Below are 12,881 nucleotides of genomic sequence, written 5' to 3' on the forward strand. Positions count from 1 at the left end.
GTAGATCTTACGCCGTAACGCACCATTATAAGGTGATCTACCCACGTTACGGGACCTCAGTAATTTTCTCACTGAGTTCAGCATTTTTTTCATCTTTTTACTGAGTTTTCAACAGCAGATTTATCTCAGTACACTCGGTTATCGTATTTACCGTATACCAGTAACGATATTTACCGTGCATCAGTAAATTTTGACAGTTTATTATCTGGGCTCGGCAACTCATTTACAGAATATCCGCAAAAGAAATAAACGAGCGTACCGAGTTAAATCTGCTGTTGAGAACTCAGTAAAAAGATGGGAAAAATACCGAGCTGATCTTAGTGTGTATGGATACACAGTTAAACAGACGCTCGGAGATCGGTAATGAAATTTACCGGATATGATCGGTAATTCAGAAAATAGCTGAATGATTGGTAAATTTCTGTAGATTTATCGAAAAATGTAAACAAAATTACAGAGTTTCGGTGATCGAGATCTGATTTACCGAAATCGGTGATATTTTTTACCGAAATCATCTGTAAAAGTGCTCCAACACCGAGTTCGGTAAATAAATTACCGAACGCTCAGTAGTTTTTGCTTTGAATTACTGACCCTTCGGTAACTTTTTGGAAACGTCAAAATGAGTGAGTGTCGAGTTAGTGAAATAAGAACTCCCCGTAAATACATCTGAGGATTTTAATATTCCCCCAGTGGATTTATTTCCTGTGCGCACTGATATGGTAGGTGAGGCAAAAGTGTGTCACTGTGGCAAACTTTCAGTTTCCATGTTATTTTAGCTTCAAGTGCAGTCAGCAGCAGCGCGGCCCGGAAACTCTCCAGCATTTCACAACCCTCCAGAATGCAGCGGTCGTCAAACCCTTCTTCTTTTCGGAACCACCAACAGGTTTCAAAGAAAGGCTAGTGCATATCGCACCCTCATGGTTAGCTACGTAGCCTGCACCAACGAACATCGCTTTGTGAAGTCCACCAATGTAGCATGCTAGCGCTTAGTCAGTTTCTCGAGTGGTCCTCATCACTTCCTTTGTCCTCGGAAGGCAGGTAAAGTCAACACCATGTCTGCTTCTAACTGCATAGCAAGCATCAAGAACTGACACCGCGTGCACAGCGATTTAACCTTCTCATTAGTAAGGCCATATCAGCCAGCATACAGAAGGAAATGCCAACATGGGGCCTGCACCTGCCTCGATCTTGCCGAGGAAACCTTTTCAAACGCGGACTCGGATCCAGCCAAGAAGACCGAAGCTACGGCAGCAACGCTATCAGGGTGTTCTCCACGCGGCCACTTGATCACTGTTGGGGTTGATTTCGACCGCAGGGCTCTGATTTGAGCAACGTAGCCGACTCCGAACCCATGAATCACCTTGACGCTATAGCGTCAGCACTGCCATTCGCCGAGTCTACGTGTCGCCACCTCTGTAGATCTCAGACGATGTGGGTGATAGCCGTTGAAACGACATTCCAGTTAAACTCATTCCTTCACATCCTCTCCCCGCATGTGGCAAGCATGTGGTCACGTATTATGCGAAAACGCAGGTGCACGAACAAAACGTGTTCCGCCGTTTCCTTTAAACCAGCACAAACTGGGCATTTGGGGGAACCCGCATGAATGAAACGATTTAGATACTGTCGGAAGCAACCATGGTCTGAAAGGACGTTGTTTGGATATTGGCACACCCCTGTCGACTGCGACATCGAATCCGACCTGGAGTGCGGCCCTGATGTTTTTGTTTTAAACAAAAAGTCAGTTTTGAATAAGAACTCTGTACCAAACAGAAGCAAATAAAAACCCTTGAATTTTCTTTCAAGTAAAGTGAAATTTCCGCGTGTAATTACAGTCCATTGGCTCCGTCTCTCTAATAAAGACAAATCAATCAATCAATCCATTGGCTCCGAAACATATTTTGGACCTTCTCAGCCGGATGGAGAAGCTCATCTGCAAGCGAAATACGGAAACCTTCCCGAAGCGAGGTTATGGATCGGCTGGACCAGCTCAAAGAGACAGCGGTCAGCTTCCGAGCTATTCAAGCCGAAATCGAGGAAAACCAGGAGGATCCAGCAGCGATTGCTTCGGTTTTCAATGTGCGAGAGGACTTTTCCGGAGCTTTCTACAAGGCGAGAGATGCCCTCGAGGATTTGATCGAGGAGGAGCAATCAACGTGCAGCCAGCGTGAAGCTGCTCATGGAGACGCAGCGCAAATGCTCCTGAATCAGTCAACGTTGTTCAGAACTGCCGGCACTTCGCTGGCGCAAAATGGCGGCGAGCTGGTTGTCTATGCTGTCAGAAGCGGCGATCAGGCATCGAGTTGTGTACCCCAAGTGCGGTTGCCAGCAATAAACATTCCCCCTTTCAACGGCGAACGCAAAAACTGGATGACCTTCAAGGACCTCTACGTGTCAACCATCCACAATCGAAAGGATATTTCGGATTCCTTGAAGATGCAATACCTCTTCTCTTATTTGGAAGGAGACGCAAAGCAGCTGGTCAACAAATTCACCATTCCCAGTGCCAACTATGCGAATGCGTGGGACACGCTCACCGGTCATTACGACAAAAAGCGTTACACGGTTTTTGCCTTGGTACGGGAATTTATTGATCAGCCGGGAATCACACAAGCTTCATCGCAATCACTCAACAAACTCGCCTCGACGCTCGACGAAGTGGTCCAGCAGCTGGATACGTTGGGGATCGAATATCAAGACCGAGACCCGTGGCTGATCTACTTGACGCTGGAAAAACTGGACAACGAAACTCGTGCTGGTTGGTCGGAGAAGGTGGTCGACAACGAGAATCCCACCTTCGAGGAATTGATGGAATTCGTGAAGAAGAAGTGTGAGATGCTCGAGACATGCTCGGCATTCTCGAAGAAAGCAACCGGAGAAGTGCTAAGAAAAGAACAATCAAAAGTGAGTGAGAAAAAAGTGAAAGCATTAGTGGCAATGACCACGGACAAAAAGTACGCGAAGTGTTCCAGTGAACACGCTACGTTTGTGTGTGAAGAATTCAAGAACCTGAAAGAAAGAAGAGGATTCGCACAGGAGGCAAACCTGTGCTTCAACTGCTTGCAGGCGTCCCATTCAGCGAAATCATGTTTGTCGAAGTCGGTGTGCCGTACTCAGGGTTATGGACAACGCCACCACACCTTGTTGTGTGCGAATGTGAGTAAGGAAAATGTCGCCCCAGCAGACAACACGGTGAAGAATGAATCGCCAAATCCGTCAGCCAAGAAGGAGCAGATAGTTACTTCGTTGACGGTTGCCGTCGATACCAAGCCGTCGATTCCGGTGTTCCCGACCGCGGTAGTACAAGTGCGCAAGGACGACGGTACATTTGGCCGTGTCAGAGTGCTGATCGACTCCGGCGCCCAAGCAATGATGGTAACGGAAGACTGCGTACGAAAGCTGGGACTCGTAAGGCGTAACGGAAAAGTAGTGGTTACTGGTATTGGCCAGCAAGCTGCCGGTACCACTCGCGGCGTTGTCACGTTGCACCTCGCCACGCGATTCAACGAAAACGTTGTCATCACGACAAGCGCCTACGTCCTCGGTAAACTAACGTCTACTCTCCCATCGCAACGATTCAACATCGGGAACATGAAGCTTCTGGAGAACGTTAAAGAGATGGCAGATCCCACCTTCAATAAGCCCGGACCAATTGACGTGATTTTAGGAGCGGACCACTTTCTTGCTCTCTTGGAGGGAGGTCAGGTCAAGGACGAAAGCGGCCAAACGGTGGCCCAGAGTACTGTTTTCGGCTGGATCGCAGCAGGATGATACGACGAAGCAGAGGTAACGCACGGAAATCACGCCATAGTCAGTCTGCACACGGAGATGGATCTCAATCGAATGCTGCAACAGTTCTGGGAGTACGAGGAAATCTTCAAGCCACCCCCGTTCACCCCCTCGGAAATGAAGGTCATCGAACATTTCGATTCGACCACGCAACGCGATGCTACTGGGCGCTTCATCGTAAAACTACCATTCGACGACTCGAAGCCCGCCCTTGGTGAATCCCTGTCGTCTGCAACAAAAAGGCTCATGTCCATGGAAAGGCGGTTCGCATCCAACCCGGAGTTCCATCAGGAGTACGTGAACTTCATGCGTGAGTATTTGGAGCTCAATCACATGGAACTAGTTCCGGCAGACCAGCTGGAGAAACAGACCTCGGAGCACTACTATTTACCGCACCACGCGGTGATCAAGGCGGATAGCAGTACGACGAAGCTGCGCGTTGTTTTTGACGGCTCGTGCGGCACACCTACCGGCGTATCCCTTAACGATCAATTGTTTCGTTCCTACAAGGTGGCATTTAGCGTAGATATCGCTAAAATGTACCGCCAAGTGTTGGTGAGTGAAGACGATCGCGATTTCCAGCGTGTTGTGTGGCGTGAAAACACAGATCTTCCGATACAGCACTATCGCCTTTCTACGGTGACATATGGGACGAAGACAGCTCCCTACCTTGCAATTCGAGCCATGAGAGAGTCCGCCAAAGACTATACATCGACACATCCAGCAGCAGTTGAGCGAACCGTTCACGACTTCTATGTGGATGATCTGCTGTCCGGAGCCAACAACGAAGAAGAAGCAGCGTGCATCAAGCAGGAGACAAGCGATATTCTGTCCAAGTCCGGTTTCGAACTGCGAAAATGGGCCTGAAGCTGCCCTAATCTGGTACAGGACGATTGCATCAGTACCGGTGAAGCTTTCGGATGAAGCAGATGCAGTTAAGGCGTTGGGAATTCATTGGTATCCGAACGACGACCAATTCGGGTTCAAGGTCAACCTTCCTATCAATGTGATCAACACCAAACGCCAGATGATATCGGATGCATCGAAGCTATTTGACCCGTTTGGTTGGTTGGCACCCGTGATCGTTAAAATCAAGATTTTGTACCAATACCTTTGGCTGTACGATGTCAACTGGGATGATTCCTTGCAGGCCTACGCTGCCGTCGTATACTCGCGGTGCATTGATGATGAAGGAAACATCACGGTTGTACTGGTTGCCGCAAAATCTCGTGTGGCCCCTATTAAGCAAGTGTCACTGCCACGATTGGAATTGAATGGCGTACTGCTACTGACCGAGCTCATGAAGAAGGTGTCTGAGGCCTTGCCGAATCTGAAAATCGAACATTTTGCCTGGACTGATTTCACTATTGTGCTACAATGGTTATCGTCGCACCCTCGTTCGTGGAAAACATATGTAGCAAACCGAACGTCTGCTATTCTCGAGTTCCTGCCTCGTGACCGGTGGCGCCACGTCAACAGCGAGTCAAATCCCGCGGATTGTGCTTCACGTGGGATCTCTCCAAGCGAACTTGTTCATCAGAAGCTGTGGTTCCATGGTCCGGAATGGCCATCGAATGCAGTGCAGCATGTTCTCAGCGACGAACTACCGGAAACAAGAAACATGAAAATCATGCATACTATCGAAACCTCAACCACTCCGCAACGGGACAACTACTTGGTCGAGCAGCAACTGCTCGAAAGGCGCTCCAGATTCAACCTCATCGTACGTTCGCTGGCTTGCGTCAACCGATTCGTCCACAACATCAAATCTCGAACCGAACAGCGACACACCGGGTAGCTGGTTCCAAGTGAAATCCATCAAGCCAAGCTGCAGCTACTACGGGCTGCTCAACATGAGGTTTTCGCACCTGAAATATAGATACTTCCAAGTGGTAAGTTACTCTCATCCAATAACGTACTTGCCGCTTTGCACCCTTTTTTGGACTCCACTGGGACAATTCGTGTCGGAGGGCGACTGGAAAATTCAGACCAACCGTACGATAGAAAACATCCAGTTATTTTGCCGAAATCTCACCGGGTGACTCAACTTCTGGTGCTGGAGCTTCACTTGCAGAACCTTCACGCTGGGCCAACACTGCTTACAGAAGTAATCAATCAGCAGTTCTGGATCGTAGGTTGTCAGACGGTGGTACGAGACGTGATACGTGAATGCACCCGATGCGTTCGTTTGAAGGGTAAAGCAGCAACACAACTGATGGAAAACCTGCCCCCAGCGAGAGTTTTGGCGACAAGAGCATTCGAATATGTTGGATTTGACTACGCAGGGCCACTCAAAATCAAGGCTGGCTGCGTTCGAGGCGTTAAAGTCAGCAAAGGGTACATCGTTGTCTACGTGTGCCTATCAACTCGTGCAGTACATTTGGAGGCAGCGAGCGACATGTCCACAAATACTTTCATCAGCACCCTGAAGCGGTTTGTGTCATGACGCGGTTATCCAAATGAAATCCGATCAGATAATGGTACCAATTTTATTGGTGCAGACCGTGTTCTGCGAGAATTCGTAGATCAGATCCAATCACACATCAAGGATGCAGAACGATATCTTTCTAACCTCGGAATCAAATGGGTGTTTAACCCCCCGTCGGCGCCCCACATGGAAGGCATTTGGGAGGCGGCCGTCAAGAGCGTGAAGTGTCACCTGGTAGCGGAATTCGGGACAGAAGCAACACGACATTACGATATTGTGCCAAATCGAAGCCTGCCTCAACAGTCGACCATTGTGTCCATTATCAAGTAATCCGGACAGCTGTGAGGCACTAACCCCCGGCCATTTTCTGGTCGGCCAACCGCTGAACCTAATTCCGGAACCTGACGTTCGGCATATTCCACGGAATCGCTTGGATCAATGGCAGGACATGCAACACCGTTCCGTGCAAATCTGGTCGCGTTGGAAGGATGAATATCTCGCCAGTTTGCAGCCACGCACCAAGTGGCGTTCCGTTTACCCCAACATTTCGGTGGGCCAGTTGGTGCTAGTAAAGAACGACAACGCTCCGCCCACCCAGTGGGAATTAGCACGTGTTCAGGAGGTCCACCCGGACGCTTCTGGCGTAGTACGAACAGTTACGCTGCGACGTGGTACTACTGTTTATCAGCGACCTATCCACAAGTTGTGCGTGCTTCCTGTAAATTGAGGCCAGTGGCCTCAAGATGGGGGTGTATGTTTGGATATTGGCACACCCCTGTCGACTGCGACATCGAATCCGACCTGGAGTGCGGCCCTGATGTTTTTGCCGCGCTTTCTTAGAGAAAAATAAACAAAAAGTCAGTTTTGAATTAGAACTCTGTACCAAACAGAAGCAAATAAAAACCCTTGTATTTTCTTTAAAGTAAAGTGAAATTTCCGCATTTAATTACAGTCCATTGGCTCCGAAACAGACGTGAAAGGTGGAATGTTATTTCCCCGTGGCGCCTGTTAATCCAACTATCTACTCTCCTGATTAACCTGTGGGTCCACCTTCCTTTGATGGAACTGTCTCACATGCGATGCCATTTGACCATGAAGCCAATCTGGCAATCCTGAGATAATGCTTCTTGTGGCGCGCATATCGAAGCACTCCATGTCATCCCCGATAAGGATGCCAATAGGTATCACACCAGTTATGACGCAGAGTGCATTGTATAACATGGCACGGTACACGCTCGTAAACCATAAGTCACATTAGCCTTCGAGTACTTTCCAGCGTACCATGGTAGCTTGTGGTACCTAGCGCCGTACCCCAAGCTGGGCCGCCATACCTTAGTATGAACGAAGCGACGAAGCTTGCACTTACTGGCATACACCGCAGAGCTATTGGACATCATCCGGAACAGTGCCACTATAGCTGTGGTGGTTCTTTTCAGGCATAACTAACGTGGCTACCGAATGTAAGCTTATCATCGATCATCACCCCAAGTGTTAGACGGAGCGCTTCGATGTGATAGTGAAATCACCTACAATGATCACCGCTTGCTACTCCACTTGATGTTCACAACCACCACCTCAGTTAATTTCAATGTGCTGGATCTCATCACTCCTCCACAACTGCGATCGAGTGAGCAGCGTCAGTTCCACTTGTTCGATCACTGTAGACCTCCAGCGTAATGTCGTCAGCAAAGTCAACGATTGCCACTCCCAACGGGAACTTTGACTTCAACACCTAGTCGTACATGACATTCCATAACACCGAACCCAGGATGAAACCTTGCGGGACTCCTGAGGATATGTGAAAGCAATTCCGACCCTCCTCTGTGTCGTGAACTCCTGCTCGATTCTGAAAGTAACTTCCAAGAATCGTGTACAGGTTCCGGGTATGCTCAGCCAGACGCAAGAGTGCACCGGCAATAGCCGACGGGTCTCCTGGTGGTTTACCCTTTTTTGGCAGTAGAACCACATCCCAGCTTCTGGGAAAATTCCCTCGTTCAGGCATTTCTGCATAGCAGACCTGAACATCTCGGGAGCCTCTGCAATAGCTACATTTAAGGCTCCTTTCGGACCTGGACCTTATCTACGCTAAGGAACTTTGATATCACCGCAAGTTCCACATTGGGACCCTCTCCTCATCGCCAGCCCCACTCCCAGCTATCCTGCGAAATAGACCAAAGACTAGGACCATGACGCGAAAAAAGCCCCTCGTTGATCCCCTCCAACATCCCTGGAGACTGCTCTGTAGGAGCCATTACACCTCTTCTCTTGGACATCACATCATCCCACGGATTCGCATTGGCACTCTGACAGAGACTCTCGAAGCAGGTCTTTTTGCGTGCTCCTATCTCTGTCTTCAGCGTGACTTTAGCAACGGCGAACACCACCCATTGTTCGTTTCGCTCTTCCTCAGTTCGTGCTCGCTGCATCCGCTGCCTAGCCCGTAGACAGTTTTCATTACTTCAAGTGATCTGCATACAGTCAATGTGCTAGTGCCTTTGGTGCCAGCTGCTATTTATGGTATTGGTAAATTAAAATTTGTTGTCTGGCTAGGCCTTTTTTAACTCACCTTGTCATTCTAGTTCAGGTAGCACATTTCATCTACTTTTGCAACCTTCTTTCTGGTGACACGCTAGTTACCAGCTGCCTGCGTACTGAAACGTAACAAAAACAAACACTTTTTTAATAGCCGCAAACCGGGGTATCATTGATCAGCGGGGTAGCATTGATTGGCTTGATCGACCACATGTCGTCCCCTTAATGCTAGAACTAGGTAGCTGGAAATTTGACGTTTTTGAGTTGAATGTACCATTATATCGAGTTTTTTTAGCTCTATTATATATCCAAAGACCAATGAAATACGATTATAAACGACAGAAATATTTACCAATTTCAAAACTAGGCATCTCAGTGTAGAATACAAGGACTGAGTGCTATAACTAGGTAACTACGAAAATCATATCTATTTCCAACCACACAGGTTAAAAGCTATCGGACGCTTGGATGTGGAAATGTTACTAGTTATTCTTTTGTTAGTAGATTGAAAATCTAACTACTGTTTTTTTTTTCATTTTAGGCCTAAAAACTTAAAATATTCTACTTGTATTGATTCAGCTAAAACTGTGATTGTTCTAGTCGATTATTTTATGAGCATTTTGAAGTGTCATGTGGTGATATGGAAGGCATCCTAGCAAATTCAGTAATTACACATGAATTTCAATATGTGAACCCTTTTAAATTTGCATACTGCAACAGGAAAACTGAAAAGAATGATATCAATAGTGATAAAAACTAGGTATCTCAGAACATTTCCTCCATTATTTATGTTGCAGTTTGAGTGCTATAACTAGGTAACTCGACAATTTTTCAACCATTTATTGTTTTTATCAAAGGTTTAAACCAAAATAGTTCAAAACTTTTTCTTGTAGCAGAAAGAGTAGAAGCTGAATAAGAAATAAATGCTAAAAAAATATTATTTTAACGGCTCCATACCTTTGGAACAACTGCATGAAAAATTGTAAAATTTTCAAAGTCGTTTTTCTCGAAACTATGATTTTCAAATGTTCAAACAAGCATTTTTAATTGAATCAGTTTCTGCTAACGATGGTGTTTCGTAATCTGCTATTATTTGGCTCTGAAATGACATGGAATTCATGTAAATTATATTTCATAAAATTAAATTAAACAGGATTTTCCTTAACTGTGTTTCATAACCCAATGAGACACATTGTCAAACATTCATGTCTGGTATGAATACATACGATATGAGATTAGAAATAAATGTCTAGAGGCGAATGCCGCATTGCGGTAAAGCCTCTTAAAAACAAAAATTATGTATAACTTCAATACGATATCCTAGAGTTAGATTTAATAAACGAAAGTTTTATGAAAAAAGCGCACTTCAATCAAATATACAATTTATTCAAAGTAGGCTATCAGTTCATTAAGTAATTGCCTACATTTAGGCGTTCTTCGCGATTTAAAGGATTTCAGTCCTAAAATAACTAAAAAATACAAAGCTTGCGAAAATTTGGACAACATATTTGAAATCAGAGACCCAAATTTAGTAAGTAATGGTTACCCCAAATCAACAAAATCTAAAATTAGGTTAAAAAGCTTATTTTAACATGTTTCAAAGATTTACAAAACATTTTCGAGTAGCTTAACACATACTCAGAGGGCCAGTACTTGTTTTAAAAATATAAAACATGTAACGTTTGCTTTAATAAGACAATTATGCAAAAAACACCGAAAATTTTGATCAATGTTACCCCGGATTACGGTAGTCCGTTTTACCCGCACATGTTATTAAAATCTGATTTGAATCTGAACTGCTGACATATTGCATCCATTTTTACCCTATCCTACTCTATATTTACCGTAATCGAACGCATCGTTGAGCATTCAATATGTTTAACAGGTAACAGGTAATTCACTTATTTTGATATTTACAGACTAGTTTTGTTAGCACCAACTCGGTAAACACAAAATCGCATTCGACAGAAAAAAAAAAATCAAAGCATAAATGTGATGCACCCTAATCTCATAGGTACGGTGTATGTGATGAAATAAAAGTTTCTTGCACGTTTCAATCACTGGTCCCATCCTTCACAACTAATCCTTAAAACAGATTCCATTCTTCTTTTGAAAGAAAGTGCCAACTCATTACTGATTAAATCCTTGGTGCAACAGAGATGAAAGGTGTCCCACAGCAATGATACAGCATATTCGAATTTCATGTTCGCTGAGCGAAGAACAATGGAAAAAATCGTTGAAACCGCTCTAAACACCCTCTGCCGAAAGGACATTTTTGTACATTCGGAAGAGATCATGTTTTGAACCGCAAAGAGATTAGAAATCGGTAAAACAAAATAGTCATACAGCTACGGTAAAATAAATAAAACTCAAAAATGAAGATCAATTGGCTATTATAAGAATGCAACTTCGTGCCATTAGAACTCAACCGCATCATCCTGACGATTACAGATGAAAAACATACCAAAATTTTTATCAACCTTAGCCTGCCTGATGCAACATCGTAACTCTTTCTATCGCAAAATATGCTGATTTGAGTCGATGTTATGAATTGTCTTACAGTAGACTGTGCTGAATTTCAAACAAATCAAGAAAAGAACTAAACTTAGCTAAGGGGAACATTTGCTGGGACAAAGCTTAATCGATTCGAGAAACTTATTCGAGAGTTTGGAAATTTGTATACATTTTTGAACACGGTCAAAATGTTACTAGGGTATTGGTTCCCTTATTAAGCATGCGGCTCCCATTTTCATCCTACGCAAAACAAAGGATTGAAGTGCTGTTTGTTTTGTTTCTTATTTTTGTATTTTTTGTTAAAAGTGAGCACCCATGAAAACAAAAAGAACGGAATCAATCGGAGCCGTAATAGCTTGTTTTCGAATAGGATGAATATGGGAGCGTAAGATTACTGATGGCACACATATCCTCTATAGCCGACCGACAGACTTTCGTGGAAGCCATAAAACATACGAGAGAACATTTCATTCTCGTGTCCTGAACTTATCCGTCAAAAATGCTCGCCAATTCGAGTCCAAAAACCTTCTGGTACCTAGTTGTATACTCTGTACAACGACGCACGCGCCAAAAGGTTAATCCTCGTCCGAAAACGAATCAATACAGCGTGTCGCTCCAGCATTCATTCAATTTTCAAAGAGCTAACCACATTCAACAGTCACAGATTTACTATTATGTTTACCCAACCAAATCCATTAGTTTGCTGTGCTATGTTCTAATTGTGGCTGAGAAGAAGACTCGAAACGTAGAGTGTGAATCTGTCCGGTCACAAATGTCCAAGACATTAACTACGAGAGCAACCAAATATTTTCTCTTCATATTCCGACACAGGAAGATAATGTTTAAATTAGTTATTAAACGGGTTTAGAAAAGAAATAAACCCAATGTAGACTAGGGTATTGGTTCCCTTATTAAGCATGTGGCTCCCATTTTCATCCCACGAAAAACAAAGGATTGAAGCGCTGTTTGTTTTGTTTCTTATTTTTGTATTTTTTGTTAGAAGTGAGCACCCATGAAAACAAAAAGAACGGAGTCAATCGGTGCCGTAATTGCTTGTTTTCGAATAGGATGACAATGGGAGCATGAGATTACTGATGGCACACATACCCTATATAAAGGCAATACGAGTGCATTTTTATAAACTCGCATTTGAGAGTGAAGAGCATAGCACCAATGCTGTAGTAAGGTCAAACGATAGAATTACATATGTTAAAAGTTATTTGCATTTTGTTTTGATGATGTATCAAATCGCAAAACTCTACTTTAAACAAACTTTCAAAAATGTGATTTGTGTGTCTGTGTGGTAACTAAGGGGCAACATGAAAACACTGAAAATAACTGTCATTGAAATGCAAATCTAATATGGGAACTTACCGCAAATCTTTCCCAACCAAAACGCCTCATGATAATTCCCAAAGTCATCCTACATATATACTGATACTGTTACAGCTTCGGATTTTCATTCTATTTTCGGCCAAGGGGCCATGCACAAATAACTTAACGCTTTTCCCCTGAGGGAGGGTTTTGCATAACGTGACAACTCATATAAAAAATATGGAGATCCCATGCAAAAAGTGTGACATAGGGGGGACGGGGTTGAAAAAGGTCAATTTTAGCG

General features: G+C 44.5%; 2 protein-coding genes across 2 annotated transcripts; both read left to right on the top strand.

The window, feature by feature from the left end:
• The first annotated feature begins 1,971 nt into the window (after window positions 1-1,971).
• Window positions 1,972-3,771, top strand: LOC109405551 (uncharacterized). The gene has a single exon (XM_019678637.2). The coding sequence runs from the start codon at window positions 1,972-1,974 to the stop codon at window positions 3,769-3,771; it is 1,800 nt and encodes a 599-aa protein (XP_019534182.2).
• Window positions 3,772-3,828: 57 nt separating this feature from the next.
• On the top strand, window positions 3,829-4,656 carry LOC134290204 (uncharacterized). The gene has a single exon (XM_062857278.1). It carries the CDS (start codon window positions 3,829-3,831, stop codon window positions 4,654-4,656), a length of 828 nt encoding a protein of 275 aa, XP_062713262.1.
• The last annotated feature ends 8,225 nt before the right edge of the window (window positions 4,657-12,881 follow it).

This window comes from Aedes albopictus, chromosome 1 (assembly GCF_035046485.1).
Source record: "Aedes albopictus strain Foshan chromosome 1, AalbF5, whole genome shotgun sequence".
In the NCBI taxonomy this organism is placed as follows: Eukaryota; Metazoa; Arthropoda; class Insecta; order Diptera; family Culicidae; genus Aedes; species Aedes albopictus.